This window comes from Notolabrus celidotus, chromosome 8 (assembly GCF_009762535.1).
Source record: "Notolabrus celidotus isolate fNotCel1 chromosome 8, fNotCel1.pri, whole genome shotgun sequence".
Classification (NCBI taxonomy): Eukaryota; Metazoa; Chordata; class Actinopteri; order Labriformes; family Labridae; genus Notolabrus; species Notolabrus celidotus.
Window position 1 is genome coordinate 18180369 of NC_048279.1, and position 25503 is coordinate 18205871.

The 25503-nt window shown below is 40.5% G+C and overlaps 1 protein-coding gene across 1 annotated transcript; it reads right to left on the bottom strand.

Moving 5' to 3' along the window:
* Nucleotides 1-1059: 1059 nt before the first annotated feature.
* On the bottom strand, nt 1060-23625 carry LOC117816783 (protocadherin-11 X-linked-like). The gene is made up of 4 exons (XM_034689108.1): nt 22743-23625; nt 16514-17094; nt 7643-10150; nt 1060-3151 (listed from the first exon to the last, which is right to left on the bottom strand). The coding sequence occupies exons 2-4, from the start codon at nt 17051-17053 to the stop codon at nt 3068-3070; spliced, it is 3132 nt and encodes a 1043-aa protein (XP_034544999.1). The 5' UTR covers nt 17054-17094; nt 22743-23625; the 3' UTR covers nt 1060-3067.
* Nucleotides 23626-25503: the final 1878 nt, after the last annotated feature.

Genomic DNA, 25503 nt, shown 5'->3' on the forward strand with positions numbered 1-25503 from the left:
GTTTATTTTATTTATTTATGGCTCATTTGAAAACACTTCATTAGCTAATTATGCATAACAAGAAAAAAATCAAATCATAATTTATGTAGCTCAAAGAGCAACAACTACCTTGTGATCCAGCCAAGCTCTGTGTTTTTTTTTAAGTGAGGATATAGCATTTAGCAGGTTTGCAGTCATCTATTAATAGAAAGCTGACATTTATGCACTCTCTATATGAGAATAGTCTACTTGAGCGTGCATCACCATCTCAAACCACCAAGGACGCTTCCCCCGAGGGATCTGATTAGCTCTTTCTCAGTTTTAAAATATGAAATAACTTTGATAAGCAATTAAACATTTTCTGTTGTCTCCGCTCTGGCTTTGTTTTATGCCTTTCAAGTCTATATTTTTGGATCAAATCCGCATAAACACTCCGTAACACAGTGTTAGAGCTGTGCTTATTGTACCCTCAAGCATCAATCTTCCCCTCAGATGTGTAAAATCCTGTGTTTGTGCACTACTGTACATCATAATAGCAGGGTTATCATTATCAAATCATCATTATCAGCTCTCACTGAAGTAAAACAACCTCACACAAAGAGAAGAAAGGGAAAAAAAGAGAAGAAGATGTGTTGTTCCAAAAAAAGCCTATGTTCCGCTGTTTTCTGTCTGCACACTTCAAAGGATGAGCTTCCACCAAATTTCCATAACTTTTTATCTGTAATGAGCGATGTATGTCTTAACCATTTCTAGGTCTGTTTTTCTTATTAAAAGCAGCATTGTTGCAGAATGTAGAAGAAATCGGGTATGGACGGTTCTTCCAGGACTGAAATTAGCCAATTAATGGTGTCCAAACCAACACAGCCACCATACTCCTGCAGGGCACAGCCTGTTTGACATGTACCGTAAGCCACTGGGTAATTTTATATGAGGAAAACAAATGATCATTCTGCAACATTGTTTTTTGCCTTATTTAAGTTGTACTTTTCTAACATAGCAGAAACAGTACAGTGTGCAGAAATCTATAAAGATATATAGCATAGGATGTTTAAAACAATGAATAAGAAGAGTCGTCAAAATATGCAATACAATGCAAAAGACTTTAATAAATTTCAGAAGCGCACACATACATAAACAAAACATTTACAATTTTCTCCACACTGGCAAATCAAAGTCAGTTACAAAGATCATGTAAGGTGCATATTGTACTTCACATTGAATAAAAGTGAGGTTGTCTGTCTCCCTTACATGGACAAAAGCTCTCCCCATGTACGAGTAGTTTTTTTCTCTTTTCCCCAAAGATCAGGCAAAATCTAATTATTACACAGTGCTAGGATGCTATGTATATTTCATACTGTGGCTCCTACGCAGTAGTGAATACATTTGATACCATAATTACATGAATATACCTCCTCAATAATAACAGCCTGCCTCACACACATAAAATTAAAAGCTTTAAAATGGACAAAGTCTGCAGAACTTTGACAAGACTGGAACGAATTCAAAAAGGCTTTCTGGTCCGTGCAGTAATTTCATTAAACTATATATAGTCCAAGATGGGAAACAGCCTCTGGTCCAGTCCATCTGTACATTTCCAATTGGATAAACAGGCTATGTCCGTTTTAATGGCTCTAATTCTGTGGTTACATGTATGTACTGTGGGTGCCTTTAAGGCCTTACCTATCAAAGCAGTCTTTAGCTTACCAATTAACAGGACTATTGAACAACAATGCTGCTAACCCATCAAGCCAGATACTGGTGTATACTGCAGAAAGTATTCTAGTCAGGACATACTGTACCATAATGAAACTATAGGTGTAGAAAAAGTAAAAGTAAAGTGATGCTTTGAAAATAAAACTGCTTAAGTAGAACTTAAGTGCACCATAGTGGATTTTCTGTCAAATGTTATCTTATTGCTGTTTTGAACTGAAGCCTGGATTACCTTTTAATTTTGGGTTGAGTTGAATGTTCGTCTTATCACAAAATTTATTTTGTCAGTGTAAATAAGTGCAAAAAAATCAAGTCATTTTGCCCTAAGCCAACTTGTATTAAAGACTGCCTGAGGATTATTATTTTTTCTTTTACCATCTGGAGTCATTTTAATGTGGATCTCACAGGTTAAATCACTTCTGAATTGAAAGCAACATACAAAAGGTTAGGCTTAGCGCTCTTCAAATCTGCCCTACATAAACAGCTTTTGATTATAACCCCAGCAGTTAGTCCCCTGTGATTGTGGCTTAGCTCAAAGTATTAAACTTGTCCCACCATCTCCCCCAGTGTAATAACAGCACGGTGATCAGTAGCACGGTTGTAAAAGCACTACAAATGTGGTCGAAATTGTGGGGCCATGCAGATTTCTGTGACATAAGCCACATTCTTAACTAGCAATGCAATCAGTGGCCTCAAAAGTGGGACAGGGATAGGCGAAAAAGTTGACAGAAAAAGGTTCACTGTGATATGGGCTCAGTAATGTACGCCTACACGTTGTAGGCGTTGCAGCATAAATACATAAAAAGTCATTTGTTCCATGAGCAAGCCCAAAGAGTGAAATAATACAAAAAAATCAGAAAGTAAGAAAATAAAATGGCCACCAGGCAGTTTTAAAAACAAGGAAAATAAATGGAATCAATAAATATAAACACCATCAACTCTGTGATAGATATACATACATACATATAAACATACTTTACAGATCTACTGACTGTATTTGACACCTATTTTACAGAGTGGGTGCTAGAGTGGGACATTTTTTGAGAGGGGTTCAGGGCTTACAGTATCATCCTCACTGACACAGGTAAGTAATAGCATAGGACTCAATAAAGCATTTCAAACTTCCAACAGATTCACAGGAGGAGCTTTGTCAAGATTCAGGCAGGCAACATGAAGCGTCTCTTTTTCTGACTTTTTTTTTCTCTCTCCTCCTTCAAGTTCATCTTTTCTCTCGATTGTATGAAGAGGTGGGGTTTTGAGGCTGTAGAGACAGTAAAGTACTTGTTTCACCTCTTCAGTTCTCGCCTTCCTTCTTTTCTCCCTCTGCCCTCTCTCTTTTCTCTTTTCTCTCTGTTTCTCTCTCTTTAGGTAGTGGGAGCTAGAGATTGATTTTAATCCTGTGGGAGCGAGCTGTACCTGTGCCACAGAGTGTGCCATAGTGTGGTGGTTTCAGTGCCGTCTCCTGAAATATAGAGAGACAGACAGATATAGGGAGATTGTAGTTACAATATCATTGAGCTCTGAGCAGCCTGAGCTGTATAGCCTTATCAGTGTGAGGCTACACCGAACACTGAATGAAAAAAATCTCTGAAGAGAGGATAAAAAAAAAGCATTCTTCAAGGCACGGCTGGCAATCAAGTCATTATCTTGTCAGGTTTCCTTGAAGAATGCTACAAGTGTCACAAGCTTGTGCATTTTTTTCCTGTACTTATCAGAGCATGCAATCTTATCCAATTATCACTCCCAATTTGTCTTTTTGTCTCCCACCACACTAGTGCAACACTCTTCATTTCCCCTCAAAAAGCCATTTGGATCAATTTAGGCCCACTCTTTCTTTCGGACCCTTGCCAGTAGGTCCTCTGATATGTACAGAATATGACATTATGCCATTCCTCAGTAGATTTCTGAATCAGAAAGAATCTGACCTGATAGTGCTTACATTTGCAAGGCACATTGATCACAGATGCAATGACTCAACAAACAAATAAATAAAAAACAAATCAAAGCACACAAACTAAAAATGATCAAATAAAACAACACAAAGACATGATCAGCCTCTAAAATGTTATTCTGGTGTCAGAGTTGATTAACATGCCTAGTTAGCCTTTTAAAATAATAGCCTCTTCTCTTTGCTATGCACCCACCATGAGTCAGCACCAGCACTTTGTCATCAGACCATGGGTGGCTAGAGGAAAGAGCCTTTACCTTCACCCACACAAATACATGATGATATGCAAAAGTGGAGTTTACTGCTGCCCTTGTTATTCAATGCATTTATAATATTACCATTTTTTAAAGATAATACCATAAATTGCATTATGAATAAGGCATTAAAACAACACTTGTGCTCTAAGGGGTGTTTAATCAAACTGTAAAGCATGCTTGTGCAAAAATCCAACCTCAACAGCAGTTTTTTCCTGGACTGACTCATATGAGGTTACTGTTATTTAGCGGTGACCCTCTATGATCCACAGCCCAAGAATTATGGGCCAAACAAAAGAAAGTATTAGCCTTTTTTCATTCCCTGCATATTCATGATGATGTCTGAGATCACTCAAGCAGGGTGGTACTTATTTGATCTGCCTCCGCTACAGCACATACTCTCACCAGAGCTCCTCATCACTGGAGGCAGATTGACCTCTAATATCCCAGGGTAGGGGTTAAAAGAAAATGATGAGATGCGTAAAAACTGAGAAGACAAGGGAGGGAGAGGGAGGAGGTTTTCATTTGCAAATATGGCTCGCGCTGTATAATGATGCCATATGGTGGCACAAATCTGCAGTCTCTGAAGTATTTTTACAAGCTTTACTCTCGATCAGCTACATCTCGAAAGTCCCTGAAAACATTTCAATGACCTTAAACCATAATCATCTCCTCCTGCGTGCCCTCCCGATTGTTATTCCATCGGCAGGCTTTTGTCTTTGCTTTATTTTCAGCTGCTTTAGGTGTGTGGGAGGGTGTGGGGCTATGAGAGATCACTGTAAAGGCACTAAAGCACCATCTGTCACTTTGATGAACAAAAAGGAAAACACGAGAACCTGGCTGTGATCTTTGCTTTTGGACTTGTGGTATTAGGTTTTAACGCTCAAGGGAGACAGAATAGCTGGCATTGACCGACAAAATGCAGCTTTTGTTTTAACAGCAACACTTGAAATGATCTCTTGAAATGCTAGAGTGCTAAAATATTCTCTTTTTTGCCTCCTCAGATGAAAGCACCAACCGCCCTTTTCTTTTCTTTTTTTGGAAGGGGCGGCTTTTTTAAGTGTTCTTCTTTGGTCTTTGAAAAAAGATTGTCTTTAAAGCGGAACAAAGATAAAATCAGGCAGAGATGAACTTATAATGGCGCTTCAACAAACAGTAAAGCTGGTCATCTATTGACACATCGCTTTAGATTCTGAGAATGGGACTCACCTAAGGATAATACGTGGCATCAGTGATAATCTTAAAGGAAAGCTGTCTTTTTTTCCTCTTTCTTATCAGCCTTATTCGAAACCTAATTACGGTGATTTTAATCATACTGTATTACGAGTGATTAACCCTTTAGTGCATTTAATTAACCTTTGCAGCCACTGATTCTCATCAGGCAAAGCTCTTGCTTTTTTTCTTTGACACAGGCTTTAAATAAGCACACTTAAAACTGGTGGGAAATCTAATGTCTAAAGTGGGAGGCATCACTTTTCAATTGCTCAAGGGGACAGGAGAAAAAAAAGATGTGTTATCTGTATTAACATCACTGAAGATATGGTTAGTGAGAAGAACCAATGAGAACGGGTTTCTCTTAATAATATTCAAATTGCTGGTATTTGTGAGAGTCGTGTCACCAAAATATGAAAATGGTATACAGAAGACCTGACCTTTTTTTTTAAACCAATGAATAAAAACACTTAAGAAAAATGCAGTGTAAACAAGGCCCCAGGATTTGGGAGGAAGTTTCCTAATCATAAATTCATTGATTTTAAATTATTCCGACAAATATACTCTGCTCTGATCAGCAACATAAGTGAAAATCAATTTAAATCCTTGACGTATGAAATTCATGACAGATAATAATTCAGCACAGTAGAACACAGTCTGAATATTTCTGCATATTTCATGGCACTCACTAGTAGTAAGAGGGGAAATCATCCTGACAAGTCATCAGTGTGTTGTATAAACACATTATGAATTAAATCTTTAGTACCAAGGGCATGTTGTAAGCTTATGTATAACGTACCATGGCAGAGCATAGCTTTTAACCAGGGTTTTGAATAGAAGGTGGATGAAGGGAATGACTATCAACTCTGTGTGGGTGTCTCCATAAATTATACTTAGCATAATACTTCACGGGATCAACAGTCATTTACCACAACTATGCCAAGAGGAATTTTAATGCCTGCCGTCACACAAGAGCATACCGGGAGCAAAAGAAGGCAGAAATTAACCAAAGATCTGAAAACTGTGTGCGATATGAGGCTAGACACAAACAAAAGCAAGCACCTCATCAAACAAAATCAATTATTGATGCAATATCATGAAATTGACCCAGAATTGAATGAATGGCAGTTGTGATAATTATGATCAAAACATGAACAGAAACGAAAGCCAGTGCAACCAAGCAACAACCCAACCCTCAAAATAATAAAAAAGAATAACACAAAGGGGAACAAAAAAGAAACTTTGAAAAAAGCAAGCAAATTCAAATGGACGTTTGACACTGACTGAAAAATATGTATACACACATCGTTGAATAAATTGCAACCTTGTGCGCTAGACTAGTCAGCGTTGATTGTTTTCATTGTGCTGCTTGTAGCACTCACATGCTCTTGCATATGTGGGATTCAATGCAAGCATTCTTAATGGTCCTTCTAAAACAAACTACACTTTATCACAGCAGCAAACCTTTGTTGTGATGTCATTGCATCCTCTCCAGTGTGAGCCAATTTAAAGAATGTAAAGAATGTGTATCTACATATGCCATTAATAACAATAATTGGGGTCATTAAAGTAGAGCATTTATGGGCTAAATGCAATGCCAGCTGGGCAGGCTCTTTTATGGACTACTGCTCCCTTGGTGTTTAAGTATATTGGTCTCGAGGCACTGCGTCACCTTGATCTCTGTGACCCCCTCCCCCCCACCCAAAGCAGTACTCAGTCTTCCCCATAGCGCTCAGCTCTGGCTGTCAGCACAGAGCAAGGCCACCTCTCTTTACCTCTGATTTACATTTATTTCCCTTGCCAGCTTTTATTTATTGGGGCACTTCGCATTTGGCACATATCTCTTCTGGAATCATAAGCCCTTTGCTGTACCTCAGCATTCAAATGAGGCTCTCTCTCCCGCAAAGTCTAACTTGTACCGTTAAGACAAGACTTGATTTTCGAGGACAGAACCCACAAAAAAGCGGGATTATTTATTAAGTTTTTTTCCAAAATGTCAAGACATTTTTTGTTATTGTTGTTGTTCTGTTCTGCTATACCCCCCCCACCTTTGTTTAAATGAACGCCTGACAAATTGCCACTCTGAGTGCTCCATTTATTTATTTATTTTTGGCTCACCTTGTTTAAACGTCAGTCAAATATATTAGCACACAGTATCATTTGCCCTTGACCTCAAAACTAATCTCTAGAGAGCCTTGCCCAGGCTTGTGAATATGAAACTATACTGCACATGTAATTTTGAAGAAGTTAACGCAACTGTGGTGGGTGAATATATGAATTAAAACATTTAGTAATGTGAAAGGTTTGCTGTTGAATTGCGACAAATTATGTAGTGTTCTTTCTTTTTGTGGCAAGTCTTGAGCACACTTGTTTTTCAAGTACAAATGACATTCATATAGACATGGTCACGATCAGAGTGGGAATATCCCCTGGCTCCATGCTGCCACCCTCCCCCTTTCAAATCACCTACCATGGGACAGCAAGGGGAGTGTGAATGGGGACTAGTGTGGGTGGGTTTAAAAAGGAAGTCATGAATTACCTGTCGGGTGGTGATTTGCCCCGCAGTCTTGAATCCCCCCTGACAGCTGCACTCTGAGACACTGTACGGGTCGGAGCTAGTCGATGAGCATTTGGAGAGTGAGTCACAGCCCACCACAAACGTGTTGTCCAAAGGGAGCTCCTGGATCACGTGGTGTTTCTTTGGGGCGACTGGGGTCTCCGGTTTGATTTGAAATGTAGGCTGAGGGGAGGCTGACTTGTAATGCTTGGCTAAATCTGGGCTGTCGGGTTTGAAGGTGGTAGGCGTGGTGGCCCAGTTGTACTTCCCCATGGTTTGCTCTTCTAACTCCACAGGGAGATCCAGTGTGCCATTTACATGCTCATGGGTAGGGTCGTCAGGCTTGGATTCATCTATGGTCACAAAGTTCAGAAGGAGGCTCTTAGGGGATCGCTTCTTTCTCTTCTTCTTCTTTTTGATTTGACGGCTCTCTTGGTTTGGGGACACCCATTCCCCACTCTGCTTGCCCTTTTGTACTACTTTGTGTCGGGGTGTCTGACGGCAACGCACCAAGGCAGTCACAAATATCACCAAGATAACAGTCATGGTCCCTGCTATGATAGCTATGACAACAATCACATATCCATTGGCTTGAGGTGTTACCTCACTGTCCCCTATGTTACGGTCCAAAGGTGTCTCCATGCTTTTTCGTAGCTGCTCTTGAATAAAGGTAGCATTTGACACAGTGTCATTGACAAACAAGTGAATAAGCGCAATGGCTTGTAATGACTCAGGCTGGCCTAGATCTTTGACCTTGACCACCAGCCTATGTAGCCCCTGATCAGCTCCTACTATTTTTTCCTGCAGTGTAATGTTACCCGTTGTTTTGTCGATGGCGAAGAGACCTCGAGGGGAGACCCTAGATGTGATGATGATGCTGCTGATAATACTGTATTGCAGCTCAGCATTCATACCTGTGTCATTGTCAATAGCAAACACTCTGGTGACCACAGCGCCTGGGGTGGTGGTGGTCCGTACCAGGTCATATGAGTAATTGGAGGATGGGATGACAAAAACAGGGCGATTGTCATTCACATCGACCACATTGATCGTGACCTTGGCGTAGGAGGAGCTTGGAGGTTGCCCCCCATCAACTGCCTTGACCATAAATGTGTAGGAGCTCTGCTGCTCCCTATCAAAGGTTATGTTGGGCTTGATCACACCAGTTTGGGGGTCGATGATGAAATTATCTTTACCATTCAAAATGGACAGGGTTATAACAGCATTATCTCCGGCGTCTGCATCTGTCACTGTGATTAGACCCACAGTTCCGTAGAGAGGCAGGTTCTCAGGCACATAGAAGTTGTACTCGGGGTGTGTGAAAGCTGGGCTGTTGTCATTAAGGTCCTGGACGATTAGCCTGACAGTGACATTGCTCTGCAGGGATGTGGAGCCATTGTCCTTCGCTATGACAGTGAATGAGTACCTCTCCTGCTTCTCTCTGTCCAGTCGTTTGCCAACAGAAAGGATTCCTGACCGCCTGTCTACGTTAAAACCATCAGGCGCATCAGGGCCAAGAGTATAAATAATCTCAGCATTATGTCCGCTGTCTGCGTCAGTGGCACTGATTTTTATTAACTGTGTAGAGGGGTCATTGTTCTCTGGTATGGAAAGTTGGATTTCGGGCTGGGGAAAGATGGGTGCATTGTCGTTCTCATCCTTGATTTTAATTAAAACCATAGCTGAAGTGTTCAAAGGAGGCGTCCCCCTATCCGAGGCCACTATCTTAATTGCATATTCTCTAGTTGTCTCATAATCTAGGGGGGCAGCCGTCTCTAGTAAGAACTGATCGTTAAAGACAGGCTTCAACCGAAAAGGAACATCATGGTCAGTGTAGCAAGCCACTTTACCATAAAGATCTGCATCCTTGTCAGTAACAGTAATCAGAGCTATTTTGGTGTTGAGAGGTGCATTCTCAGACAGAAGAACAGTCCCATTAACCAGGTTGATAATGTAGCGAGTGTCTATTGTTGGAACATTGTCATTAACATCTGTTACATTAACAATCACTGTGGCTCTTGAGGGGGTTGAGCTGCCATCACTGGCCAGGACAATGAGTTTATGAACAGGGGTAACTTCCCTGTCCAGCTGCTGCTTCACAGTGATCAGTCCTGTAGAGCTATCAATGGCAAAGTGACGTCTTGTTGAGGCAGAGATCTGGTTGCTGAAGGCGAAGTGGATCTGTGCGTTGGAGCCCAGGTCTGCGTCTGTGGCGTGAAGCTGAGCAACCGACGTCCCCATGGGAGCATTCTCTGGTACTGTGACCTCCAGTTCACTGTCTTTGAAGATGGGACGATTGTCATTGACGTCGGAGATGGTGACTTGGAGAATGGCAGTGCTGGACTTTGGGGGGTTGCCTCCATCCTCCACCTTTATCTTCATCACAAAGGTGTCCTTCTGCTCACGATCAAGGTTCTGCTGGACAATGAGTTGTGGCCACTTGTCGCCTTCAGGAGTTTCAATGATGTCTAAGCCAAACTCGCTGACACTCTGTAAAGACAAGACAACATTTTGAGTTATATTTTTCAGTCAAGTAACATTAACATGAAATATATATTATGACATGGATACCAAATTCAACATTTTACGACAATAATTTTGTACTTTTTTCCCACTTTTTTCACTTTTTGCTTTTTTGATACATAATGGCCTTGGGTTCAACAACACCATACTGACATGCTAATTAGGTATGAATATCACATTTTCACATGGGTTATAATTAAAAAAGGTGCAGATCACGTAAGAGCAGTGAAGCATTCTTGCTATTCTGTCTTCCCTTTTTGTTTTCTTTTTAAGAATTCATAGAGGTTGTTGAAGTTTACTCTGCTTCATTAATAACCCATTTTTAAAACCAGGCAACTGGGTCTTTGATATTCTGATCATTCTTTTTGGGTAAGGGTTCATCAACAGCATCAACAGCTCTGCTAAGCATTGGCTTGCTTTTAAGTGTTGCTATTTTTTTAAATACACATCACAAAGCTTGTCCCAAAAATGAAGCAAATGTGACTATAAATCCCTTCACGGTTGTGACCAGTGATTGAAGTAATCGTGTCCCTCTGACCCTCCTTGCTGCTGCAAATTGAAGGGATCCATTCAACTCCTTAGCCTTTCGTCAGATTTGTTCTGCCTTCACTAAAATGAGTTTTCACTTCATTCTACCTTGGCACAAAATACTGAGAAGATAGAGCAGGCTGCCTTGCAATATTTTAACATCATAATGGGAGAGAGAGGCTGGAAAAGTAAATACAGCAATAGGCTCCAATTTTCAATACACTACAACAGAGTGGATCACCATAGATTAAGAGAAGGGAGTGAAAAATGACGCATATTAGAAAGGCCTTTTGCACAAAAGAGCTAAATCTACGCAAAAGTAAAGCCAAAGGAAAATGAAAACAAAAACATAAGTAATCCCTCACCAGAGGACATGGCAGTGGTTGTTGAGAGGAATTGCCTGTTACTCAAAAAACTAACACTGATATTAAAAATTCCAGATGGGGTATAGGATGGATCCAAAAATGTTTTCAATTTAATAAAGAAGAACGAAAGGGAGGACGAAAGAGGGAGAGGGACAAGTGACAAAAAAGGAGAGAGAAAAAGAGTAGGGGGAGGAAATAAGGAGAAGATCAAGCCCATGAATGAGCTGCATGCACATTATGAAACAAAGAAGCCCTTTGAAGCTCTTTCAGTCAGAAGCAGTTTCATGGTAAAACAAGAAAAAGCATCCTCTTTAAAGAGATAAGCTTCATGCCGCACATAATGTTGGAAGAGATTACTCTGTCTAGGCACAGCTATCAAATGAGATTAAGATACATACATTCCCCTCGTTCAAGGAAGGAACATTTCGACCAAATTCTGAGAACAAGAGTCCTTGGTAGATTGTAGAATCTAAGACCGTCCTCGTGCCAACAGTGTTGTAGCGGACACAAGAAAACGTGCAGCTGCAGTATGTAAATGATTGTGTACTGTGAGAAAAAACTGCTTGCTGAGGGAATGTCGTCAACATGTCAGTGATTGACAGAACTACTTAAAGCAGCCAACGCTGCAGCAATGATCTTTCAGACCTTATTTGTGATCCTTCTGGCAAGCTAAAGTCATATAGGGATAAGCAGACAAGGCATAAAAGAGTATGTGTGAATATATAGAGATGCTGTCTTATAGATGAACTGTGTGGAATCTTTGTGTACATTGCAGAACTATTTCTGTGATAAAGAAAAGGTCCAAGACAACATTCTGGGAGCTCTATTGCTAAGCACTACTCAATCCACATAAAGCTCCCCTCTCCTCAGTTGTTTGAATAGTTCACAGGTTCGGCACAGTAGCTGAATATCTGCAAACTGATATTTGGCAAAGCCTGATGTTAGTAGTAGGATGTTGAGTTAGGATGTGTCAAAGGGAATGCTGCACAATGATTTATGAGCCAGCATTTCCTCTATGCTTTTGTCTTGGTTTCGCACAATTTTACAACTGACAAGACAGCACTCAGCGCATTTCAATAAGTTGAAGAGAGCTATCTCTCAGGCTGTGCATCCTCCTGAATGCAAAATTAGTCTGGTGGATTGTGATAAGATCTAGGGCAGGCTAAGAAAAGGCCAAATACTAGCATGAATCACTCACTGGAAACCCTGAGGCTGAGCGAGAAGGACGAAGCTGTCTAAACAGCTAAGTGTGCACATTGTAGCATGCCTCATGCTTTCACCACATGTATACTGAGCAGGTATATGTCATCTTGAACTTTGATTACTTGCCACTCTTTTCATATTACACCAGCCGGCCTCTGCAGTGATAAGCCCGGGATCAGTGTAATGTGAATGTGGGAGGTATGCTGCACGCAATCTAATCAGGAGTTGGCTAATTTAAATGAAATGATTGAGGGACACTGACAGGAGCAGAGGTGGCATATGATGAGAAAAAAGGATGACTCTGAACTCCGTTCTGCGATAGCACCTCAGTTATCAATGGATGCATCTTTCAGTCAACTTGATGACCTTATTAAAACTAGGGGGGAGACTGAGATTGGGCGGTGAATATATCAGGAGGACTCCAGTCACGGTGATGCCCATGGATGGGGCCAACCAGGGAGGGCTATTCATCACTTGCTATAGCACCTCTTTATAATGCTGATGGAAACTCCCCCTCTCTCTTTCTCTATCTCTCATTCCTCCTTTATTCTTTCCCTCTATCCCTCATCCACTTCTGCCCCTGGCCATGATCTCATGCATATAATTAAGACAAAAAAGAAGCTTGGAATTGTTTGTCTCTTTTTGTCATCCCTTAGAGAATGATAATGTGTCAAAATAGGATGCTAATGAAAACTGGAAATGCTCGACAGTGAGCTCTCCGCCCAAAAGTCCTATCCACTGCTTATAGGCGGCAGGCAATGCATTAATCACAATCTTCTTGCTACTTGGGATTGGATCTTGAATCCATTTTGCATCTTCAAATGCAAAGTAAGAGCCAGTTAAGGAATGAAATGATTGAAGCTCAGACTTGGAGTACCAGCTAAAGGACCACTCCAACTCCTCAAAAAATTGTAGGTATATCTCAAATAGACTTGTAGCAACAAAGTGGATTGCAAAATACCCCGGGAAAAACTAAACCAAGTGGCAAAAGGTTAAGTCGAAGAGCCCTCTAGATTGCCCAACCCAAATACAGACACCCACTTCATCATCCAGTTTCTCAGTGAGGCCCAGCATAGCTAGCAGCAGAACATTGATCTACATGAAATGACTTGCATTTGATGCCCACCTTCAACATGTCTGGAGATACTGATATAAATACAACTTGGATGAGTGCTGTATGTGAAGCTGCAGGATCATACATCACTAAGATTAGTGGGAATATGGAGCCAAAATCCCAAGCTAAACTGCAATCCCACGCAGAAGTATAAGCAGATTCTCGTTAGAGCGTCTGAGGAGTTTTAATCTGGTTTTGAAATAGACTGAAATTAAAATTGATGCCTCTTTATAATCTACAAAAGCAAACAATACCATTAGCATGAAGATTAATTACCTCTATACAGTTTTAATGGATGGGTGTCAGGAGAAGTGATTACTTGCTTTAAAAACAACCATTTTTCTAAGGTAAGATTCTGCATGAGTGATGCATTCAAGTGTCAAAGAAAGAAGGATATAATTATTTGATGAAAAACACTACTTGCACCTGTACAGGACAAAATTAAGTACAGAGATAAGACATACAGCTTTGTCAACAGGGAACACCAAAATCAACACTATCCGAAAGTTCCTAACAGGAGCTGTGCCTGAGTCAGCCTCTGAGTTATTCTGTGAATACATCCAGGGATTGAATCTACCTTAATGGGAGATCTTCCCTCATCCATGCATGTGATTGCCTTCCCTGACCTTGACCATTTCTTTTGACGCCTTCTCTACAGTTCTGGTGACATCACAGACTACCACCCTACCCTGACAGCAGAGTTTCACTCAGAGTGTGATTACCACCTATTAAGTGCGGTGCCACAGCACAGTGTAGGATGTAATTACCCCTTGTTCCTCTTAGCTTTCAGAAAAGATGAAGTTGCAAGTAAAAAAAAAAAGAGGTAACCATATTCCTTTCATGTGTCTCGAATGTTGACAATTGAGGCGTGCCACATGTGGAGTGTAGGACCATTGAGTACGTCACACTGTGCCACACAATGGTATCAATTTCAGCTCTCTGCACTCCACAACACAAGGAAACTGGGCAAACTATCATTCTGAGGGAGCTTCTGAGACAAATCTCACAGGACTAAACAAAGATAGTCCAAGGGTGGCTTAGTGGCCAAGAGCTATTCTTGGAAATGCTTGCACATTCTTTCCACACTAAACCCTTTGCTTCTTACTCGTCTTTAGGAATAAAGGACACCAAAAGGTTGAAAATGTTTCTGTCTCTCAATGCTCTTTTCCCTGTCGTTCACTTATTAGCGTCCTGGAACACAAGGAAATTAATCTGGGGTACATTGAGAATGTAATGACAAAAACTAAATCAAAGACACAAAGCTGAAGTGCTCTGAAAAGAATTTCCTGCAAAAGATAATGCAGCCACAGTTGAGGCGAGAGTTTTATATTGTGAAAGGGCACATTAAATGATTGCAGATGATCAGCATAATGAGCAGGACATTTGGTTGATGATTTCAGACATAAACAATTCAGGATGCTTTGCTGGAGAGGTCTTGGCAGTGGTACTCTTTAAAAATGCAAATTGGTATTCAAGTCAGACACAGACAGCCATGGTTCTGTTCACTCCAACCCACTGTGAACTTCATTCGAGACTCTGTGATGGACTTGTCGTTTCTGTCTTGCTCCATGCTCTCAAATCCAGAACCTCGCTTTACTTATTATGTTTAGGGTTTTCTCCAGAGTGCTTGCATCTCCCTCTTTAATTACAGTCTATTTGTAAGAGCTCATGTAATCTCCAATATTCATCTATCCACAGAGCACACAGTGTTGTATCGTCTGTAGATGAAGAATACATGATATTATTCTACATATCGAGATTTAGGGCTGGCTCCATTAGGGGAAGGGAAGAATATTGGACTGAGGTTTAATAAAGCCGTAATTAAACAAAGAAGAAAAGCTTTCCCTATGTCTGCATGAGACACCTATTAACATAATATAGTGCACTCATTCTCACTTGCTTAAATCTACCATGTTCAGCACATGTAACCTGTTGCTTGAAATTGAACATGCATTATATGCTGTGTGTGCATTTTCTATAGTGCATTCTCACATAATGCAGCACAGAAACCCTCCTATTCTTTACAACCCTCTCTCATAATGAAATAAAGCATATGAGCACATTAATGGCTGGTATAAAACATTGTATGCTTCGCGGCATATTCCACTGTATGAAAAAAAATAGGTCATATTTTCAATATATGCTACAGCACCACTGCCTTATATATAATATAATATCATATAATACAGTAGGTTTAGAAGAATTGCTATCATGCAGACTCATAATATATAATAATTATTACCATATGGATTGTACAATCTAGGAAAGAAAAATATCATAAGGACTTAAAGATAAAAAAAAAATAGCAACCAGTCCGACCTGATGTAGAAAGTAGGCTGGCTGCAAACGAAGCAGTGTGTAGGATTTTCATCAATAATTTCTGTGTAGCCTGATATTCAGCTCGCATTTGGGTGTTTCGTGTGTGTTTTTAAAAATATATTTAAAGATATAAATTGCTGTAGTGGCCTTTAGTTTATCATGTGTCATTGTTCTGATCCTATTTAGTTTACTTAATCACATTTGTTTTAGTCTATAAAGCATATTTGTTTACTTGAAGACTTCCAGTATCCTGAGGCCTGAGGCTGCTATCTTTCGCTTGCAATATCTTTCAGTAATTTATCATTGAACAAAATCAGTCTGAACAAGATAGCTTTTAGTTCAGACATGACATCGTGGACAAACAGTAAAATCATCAGATGTTCTTAATAATTATTTATCCAATTACAGCTGAAAGGCAGCAGACAAACAAATAATACAAGGATAGACCAGAGTCAGGGGTAGCATGTGCTGACCTCAGGGGATCCGCCTCAAATCAAAAGATTTGTTATTTAAGGAAAAGTCACATTTGCCTTATTTTTGGATGTCAGTTTCAACTTTTACTTTCAACTGCAGCTTAAGCCATGTGGTTTTAACAATTGACACATTTCAAAATGATTGTGAATAATCTTCCTGTTGCAGTTTCATTTACACCAATACTACAAATAAACTGAAAACAAAAATGCTCCCCTGATAAAACTTGTATCAATACTAAGAAAACCAAGGCAACCATAAGAAAACAACACAACATGTCTTCATTTTTCATTTTCAGTCTGAGAGAAATGGAAGAGCAGAGAGTCTCACCTTGACCAGCTCATAATGTTGTATCCCATTGATCCCTACATCAGGGTCAAACGCTGAGGGCACCGGGTATCGAGTGTTGATGGCTGTGTTCTCCGGGATGGAGATGTTTATAACAGTGGACTGGAAAAGGGGTGCGTTGTCATTTACATCCTCGATCAGGAAACGGATCTTGACCAATCGGAAGATCTCATCAGGCAGAACCGCCACCTCGATCTCATAGTAGCAGCGCTTCTCAGCAAAGACCCCCGAGCACAGCTTCTCCCGGTCGATTCTGTGATTGGTGGTAAAGATCTCCCCTGTGCTGGCCTCAACCCTCACCAAAGGCACGTCGCCTGTCTTGTACACAGGCTTGAACTGCAGCGGCGAGGATAGTCTGATGTTAGGGTCTAGGTTGAGGTCCAGGTCCCTGCGCAGGTTCCCAATGCGGACGTTCTCTGGCTGCTCCTCCTTCACCGTGTAGTCCCTCTCCTGTGCCTGGCATAGTAGAACCACACAGGCAAGCAAGGCCACCAGCACATGAGCCTGACCTGCTAAGTCCATACTCAAGGGTGGATGGTAGCTTCACTTCTACAGCAGCAAATCTGCCACCAGAGAGCCACAACAGAGGGAAAAAAGAGAAAGACAGAAGAGACATTGTCAGTGCAAGGAATTATATGGTATTCAACTCCTGCTGTAATTAGCTCTATTTTCTCCCACAGAAAGTATTCAACCTGACCTATTCATCCTAACTAGTTCTGAGTCCATATCCCCCCCATGTCTCTGAGAGCAATTTAACAGTGGTTTTACACAATTAACCTTTGATGACATCCATTGAGCAAGCGGACACGTAAAGGTTAGTAGTTCATGTATTCCATCAATCCATTTCATCACCGCAATGAGCAATCTCGTATTTTTATTTAGAAGTATGAAAGCAGTTGAGTTTGTTGTTGAGATAAAATATTTTGCTTTGAAACCTTGTCCACAGACTGCTGTGCTCAAAAAGAAAAATTAATTCATATCTGAGTCAATAATGTGCAGCAGTGACTTCATAAACTACACCTCACTAACAGAGTTCAGCTGATTTGGAGGCAGCAGAATTGAGCCTTAAGCACTGGTGCTTCCATGCATGAGCACACAAACACACACACACACACACACACACACTCACACTTGCAGTAGTACCGCTTGACAGCAGCTATTAATGGACAACCTCATTTGCTCTGAATGTAAACAATTGAGCTTGCAAATATTTCATGAAAGCCCATGTGTGTAAACATACACAGCACGATAAGAGAACTGCTCAGCTTAACTGCTGTGGAAAGAGACAACAATGTGAAATAATTTATTGCAGGAGCAGCCATCAGTCAAATTAGTGAAATTTAATCATAACTTCATTACACCCTGATGAATGTGTTTTCTTCAACACCAAATTTAAACAGCGTGCACTTAACTATTTGTCCTGAAAGACGCTTTGATGAAACGTCTTCACAGAAAATGCAGAGCAGATGGGTTCACCATCAGTTAACATTATTCATTAATATCACTCAGTGTTTAGTGCCACTGTCTTTGATGCTGTTGTTCTACAAAATCGTTCACTGTTTTAAATGTGCAAGGTCTCGCCAAAGGGCGATAACCTCAATTGCCAAAACCCAAGTAGGTCATTGGAAGATGATGAAGGAGTCATATTCTGCAATGCCCTCCCTGCCAGTATATGCTAGCATTAAATATTGACTGCTTTCTACCCGCTAATTAGTGGGTTATATAGTCAGTTATAAGGGGAGCTAATTCATGTGGTTTGCTGGCTGACATTTTAACTTATACTGCTATTAATGCATTCTCGCCTATCTTGCATATTTTCATTGCTGGTGTCTCCAAGGCTTAGCCGCACAGATTTAAATGGCCTTCTTAAGATGTTATTATTAAAGCATGTTTGTATTCAGAAGATATTATCGGTAACACAACAGACCCCCATCACTGGTCTTTGGGTGTGCAATGATGTACTCTCAAGCCAAAGCCACCAACACACAGCTATATTTACTTCTCATTATAATACCAGTCCCCCATGTGTATTCCAGCACAATATACTTAACGACTAATATAATTTCATCGCTCATATCCCCTTGTGTGTTTAGGTCCACCAGCCCTGTGAGTGTTTATCAACCTCATACGATTTTCCTCGAGACACCGGTTCATATTCATTTGGCAGCTGCCTTGAAATTGAACAACAATTTTCTTCGATGTATGGCGAAAGTGTCTGAGAGCCATCAAGGGGAGCACATACAGCTTGTGCTACATACCTGCAGTAACAAGGGACCTTAAATAGCTCTCTAGGAACTGTAATATTTCCTGCTTTATGAAATTTCCAACCGTCCATTTACATGAGTCAAACAATAGAAAAAGGTATGAGTACCTAAACTGCACTACAGGGGTCTTCTAAATTGGCAATGCAACAGCGTTCATAGCCATTGAAGCTCCTGGCCTACTGACAAAGGGGAATTGATTAAAAATAAGAATTTAATTAAGCAGGTTTTGAATCAGCAACAATTGCAAGGCATTCATGCAGCCTGTGAAGACAGATTTCTTTTCACACATTTCATACAGCAGTCACATGAGACTCATTAATGAACAGTGGGAACAAAAAGAAGCATGTCTGACATTGATCAGAGTGAGGGTTATTCATTTTAGACACAGCACAGGCTATATGATGAGATATATGCTGTTAGTCACTGTGACACACTTTACTTTGAAGTGTGCATCTTTCTGAGAGTGAACAGCGACTGCTTAACTGGGATGATGCGACAGTCTAAGGCTGAGCTCGCACAATGCATAATGAAGTTTAAATTACATCCTTAAATGGGATGTGATTCGCTGAAGTGTAAAAAACAGGAAAAGATCAAAGCCTGATCTAGATTCCCTCTTCCTTGTAAGTGACAATGATGTTCTTCAAGATAAAGGGATGGACTCGGTTTTTGAATCAGAGTATATGTGGAGAACAATTGTAATAACAAAAGGGACACTTGGCGAGGCTGATGTCATGTTGTGAAATCAAAGTTTACCTTTATATGACAGAAGAATACAAAACAGATGTATAGTAGGTAGATATACAAAGCTGTTCCTCTCAAACAGGGAGCTAAAATGCTCAAATTAACTTTTGATATTGTAAAGGCAAGACGCAGATGTTTGCATTTTACACAAAGCTGTTAACTCATCTTATTTATTTTAATTCAACATTGGTCACTGTCTTATATCTGCCATTTTCTAACATTTGTATGGCTTTCACTTGTCACAACCCTTTAAAAACCTGTCCATGAGGGACAGGCTAGGTGAGAGAAGTGATTGTGCTGCAGGGGGAAAAAAAAGTACGAGGGAGGGAAAGAGAAATCCTAGGTGTCAGTCAGAGTGTCTCCTTTGCTTACATTTCACTAGTCTCCTGAAATGCTATTTTGAGCCCCAGACAGCAGGTTGGATCCAGTAGGCAAACTTAAGCCTGCCTCTTGGGAGACAGAGTGAAGAGGAGCAGGCTGGCCCTGGATCACTTTACACAGCTATGTGATGGACAGGCCTTCCCGGTCTTTGAATCGGCTGAGGATAGCAGTGAGAGGGGAGACATACAGCCGCTGTCACCCCTTACCTTCACCCCTAAAGATACCATCAACGGGAAACTTTCTGTGTAGTTAGACTGAGGCTGGGACCCTAGACACAGGGAGTCATTTAACTGTCAAAACACTGCTGTTGCATCTATCAATATTGTCTGTGGATCCAACAGAGATTTTCAAAAGAGGGCATTGGTAGGAATAATACTTTTGATTGTCTTGGACTTTTTCTTTTTTATCAGCTTTCAGGATCGCTGACAGCCTGACAGACCAGGTTTCTGTCAAGATCAGTCAGTTCTTTTTCCGTCCACACAGCCCGAACAATTCTCTTTACAAGGCGGAGGAATAAGAGTTGTTTTCTCTGGGGAAACTTCAACAACGACTTTATTACTTAAGTTACACTGGAGAGTCAGAAAGTGCAAGAAAATGTTGTTCAACATAAATGGCCTCTTTGACTGTGTTAAAAATAGAAGTAATATCGACAAAAGGTGTGTACAAGTTCAAATAACCTGGATTTTCATGTTGCACAAACTCTTATTGATACCAAGAATCAAAAGTAAATACATTTTTGACCAATGTTTCTCTATCACAAAGTATGCATTGAATGTAGAAGTGCTGCTTCTCACATTTTAATCAGTTGTTAATTCTTTGGTCAACTTATGAAGAGTTGTAGCGCTTGTCGTTGGGCAGTTTTTCTTACCCCATTGAAATAGCGATAAGTTGAACTAATTTACAACGCTGTAATCATGTACCTCAAGAGGGCAGTCTATACATGAAAATGCAACCCTACTGCTAAATATAAGCGTCATCTTTGAGGTGTAGCATTACATCATCTTTAACTTTGACTTTAGAATCCATTATTCTAATGAAGATGTGACAAATTCTTAAATTGTGGACAGTTAAATGAACTGCAAGCGATACTGCAATTAATCAAACAAAGTCAAAGGAATTTAAACTGTAGTCTGCAGACATTTTGATACATAAATAAAAGCTATATTTAAATAAAATAAAAAATATTTTCATAATTAATAACTCTGGAACACAATGTCAAAATACAAAAGAAGAATATATTTCAAAGAGCCAAAATCCAAGTGAAAAATTATCTCCTTGAAATAACTGATTTTAAAAAAGGGAAATTCAAAGAAGGTTGTCATATTTTATATATATCATCTTGCATGTTGGAGGAGAAAAGCACCAGTCTACCACTGCAGTACTGAATAGTGAATAACAGGCAGCTTTGGAGATGAAGATCTTCAACTAAGACTAGCCTTTAATGATGGACAGACTTGTGAAGGACTACATATTTATATAAAGTATATGTGACCCTGAATGAGACATTTTCAGTGAGTTTGGAAGTGTGGCTCTTAAGTTAGACACTTTGAGACTAAAACTAAAGCAAAACTAAGCATACAGCAAACAAGGGCAACAACTTTACATACTGGGGCATAGTTTCTCTCTGAATATGTTTGTTACTCTAAAATCAGAAGAAGGAATGGAGTTTCAATATAAAGGGATCACTAAATGTTCAGATGAATTTATCTGGCTAATTTTCTATACCTTAAGATCTGTCTTTAACACGTGCAGTTGGTCAAAATATGGCAGACCATGATCATATTACTTTTAAACAACTGGTGGATTTTGATATGCTTATGTGAACGTGTTTTAACATATCTCGCACATTCGAGCCTGCTTTCAGTGACTCCCTGCTTCTTCTTTTCAGGTAAATGCTTCAGCCTGCAGCCAAAATAAGCTGCTAACCTTGGGAAGCTTCACATTACCGTTTGATTTAATTATCCTGCAAATATTGAGTTGTGGAAGCCTCGTGGGAGTTATAACGGTCGCAATAATAATACCTTGCATTTAGAGCAGGTATAACATATTAGGAAGCCAAACAACCAACTGTGGCGGCTAATCTCCCGGCCAGCGGGGACTACTAAAGTACTCCTGGTGGTAAGCTTTTATATATTTCCTTATTTTTCCTTGGAGTCTGAGCGTGAACAGACAGACAGCCCCTCAGGTTATGGTCTGTGACAGCTGAACCGCTTGACCAGAAGCGCGCTGTTACAGCGCACCCACGCACCGAGCTTCAGCGGCCAAGCTGCTGGGAAACCTGCACCGACCAAGTCCCTGCAGTTGGGTGCTCTTGCTCTTGGAAAGTAGGCCTATCTATCCAACGATCAGTGTTAAGCAAGATTTAATAACGCTTGGAGTCGTGACCAACCGCGCGGTTCATATTCATAATGCGACAACTCGGCTTACAGTTTCGACAACGCACCATGTCCGTGGATAATTCCTATTTACATCAGGTGCATGCGTGGGGACGCCTGTTATATTTTTTTGGAGCAGCTCTAGGAAAACGCACGGAATCAAAATGACCCACTATTGCAACACCATGATTTAGCCAAGTGCCTCGGAGACTATCACGAAATTCTCGCCAAGCTTATGTTAATCTCGGTAAATATAGCACAGGTCCTCGCCGGTTTTTGGACGTCAATTAGATTTTTTATAGACCACATAAATTAGGCTACTGGGTGCTCTCCAGCGTTTTTGTATGCGCCCAAGGAGACAGTCAAGTAACATTATACATATTAACAGAGCAGGAAAGTGTGACACATTATAATCCTAACAGTAAAGTGATGGTAAAGAGCATATCTTACCTTTTACGCTCGAATATGGTGAAAAATCAACCGCGTGTGCCGTCGCGTAGAGACATCACTGATTTGCGAAAAAAGAAGTGCCACGAATTAAACTGAAGTAGGGGGAAAGGGGGAGAAAGGATCCTCATGAGAAGCGGCAGCAAAATTCAGTGCAAGTAGAAAAAAATGTTATCCTCTACCAAAAAAAACTTATCCATGCGCTAAAAAGACTGTGGTCCTCATGTGAAGAGACAAAATATCACGCACAGCGATCAAGTTAGTTCGAAAAGCACGCTGTAATTCCTCTTCGGATGTCTTGGGCTCGCAATCCCACGGGCGGAGATACGCACTGATCCAAGCTTGTTTTACATTAACTTTGTATCCCTAGCCTACGTTTGCCTCAGAAATCCTACTTTATTTTCCCAGCTTTGGTATCGCTGGCACCGAATCTGCACATGTGCGTTAAAGGCGTCTTGACCCGTGCGTAAACTTCAATCCAAGCGCAAAAAATGACTTCTGGTGAAAAACTGAAAGCTTAAACCTAATTTATTTTATCAGCACTTGTTTTGACTGATGCGAGGGTATACAAGCTCCCCCCAAAAACTCTTAAAGGTGGGATGCAGAGAGCGCATCTCGCCCTCCCCCCCCTCAATGGAGCTGGATCAAAGTGTGCCTCAGTGCAGCATCACTTACAGGAGCCGGGATAGGCGGTTCAGCGTATCTGTCTGCTAAGCTGTAGATGTCTCAGTAGTATTGTATGAACTCAGTTCCTCAATACTGCCCACCTCTCTCCCTCTCGCTCTCCCTCCAACTGACATCATGGCGGAAGGAGGAGCCAAGCGCAGATTTAAGAGCCCCGGTCCTCTTAAAGCCGCACTGCGTTGAGAGAAGCTTGCACTGACATGTAGGTGGATGGCGGCGTGTGTGTTTGTGTGTGATTTTCAGTAGCCAGACTTGCTACAAAAATCCGCCTGAGAGCAAGAGGGGGGCACTGTTCGCTTTTATACCGAGCTTTGTTTCTGCTTTTATTACCAATTAGGTGCACGGCACCTCTGAATGGTGATGACGTTCACACGCTTTTCAGACATTCTTAAGAGTGTCAACAGGCCATGGCAGAGCTCCTACCTTGGACCAGGAGATAAATTAACAGGATAATGGTTCAATTCACAGTTTTTACACTGTCTCTGTATAATTGGTGTCAAATAACTTCCTGTTCTATGAGACTAACAGATTTATTGCTGCAAACTAGATGAACTAAAAATGTTAAAGACGACTTGGAATCTCCTTGAAATTGAAAGGATATGCGGTAATTTATAAAACTTGACATCATACCTCAAATGCCTCACTGGATGATACTAAAGTTTGAATCCCTGTTCTCTGGGATGTTCTAAAAAAATAACAGGATGTATTTTGGACAATAAGAAGCTTCTGAATAGAATTATCAACAGACCTGGTTGCTTCTAAAGTGCAGAAAGTATAAAGGACATCAATGAAACATATTGATTGTTTCTAAAATCACTAATCACAAATCACCATGCTGTCACTTTCATTCTGCCTCAGATTGAATGGGTGTTCCTCCTCAAGTACCCTAAAGTAGATTCTAACAGGTGCTTTTATGGGGGTCATAAAGGGTTGTGGTTGCACAAAGGTCAAACGATCACCACCAGCACCACGTTACAGCTGATTACGCCTGTCCTGTTGCCTTCAGCTCACACAACAAATGGCTCTAACATTGCATTTTAACACATTTAGCCCCCGGCAAGGTTTCGTAAACAGCATTCTTCACCTGTTCAGCAATTCATTTCACATTATTTCATGCCACAACACTCATCCCAGAAGACAAAGGGGCAGGGGGAGGGACAGATGATTGTTGCTGTTTTGGCCAAATTATTCTTCTGTCGAAGGTAGCAGCTGGGAAACTGCAGAGCCATCTTTAAGTCAGCTAGAAAATGTTGAGTCAGTTTTCTCCAGTGAGAGAACAGCAAAAAACAGTTAGTAAACAACACATTCATTTGGCTTTTGATACAATAAATACATTCTTTTAGAAGAAACTTCTGACATTTCAAATCAACTAAAATGTATCTGTATACAATCTTTTCGCTAGCAAACTTTAGAGAGCAAATCAAACTGTGGACAGGAAGTATATCTATTTATGTGCATAGCACTTATAACACTGCTGGAGAAGACTGTTTTACCCTTGATTTATTATTCATGACAAGAGATCTTTAGCTGTAACGTTGCAACAGCTTAACCAAAGCAGAAGATTAGCTGAATGGTCCTCACTGATGTTCTTGCAGAGTTTTGTGCTAATGAACCACACCAACACCAGATTTATACCAGACCATTGTAATATATTGTTTTATAAGGAAGCACTTTGAGATTGCAAACAAGATTGAGTTCCAAAACCTTAGTTGTGAAATTTGATGAAACCACAGCTCTATTTCATATTAGGTCAGAAAGGAAACATAATTTGTATCAGGTAGCACATTGGCACCTGGAGCTGTAATCCTATAAATACTGAACATTACTGTTATATTACTACGACAGCCGATCCTGTCTTTGCAGCCTTTTATCTATCAGCTGTTATGCATTGTCATATGACTAGCATAATGTAACATAACATAACATAACATACTATGACGTAACTTAATGTAACACATTGCTAACATAGACTAGTGCAGCCAGCATCTTTGTGATGGCAGAGCCAGCAACAAGCTACACATCCATGATCCAAAACAATTAAAAAGTTTTCATAGGATTTTTTTGTTGCAGCTAAAAAAAA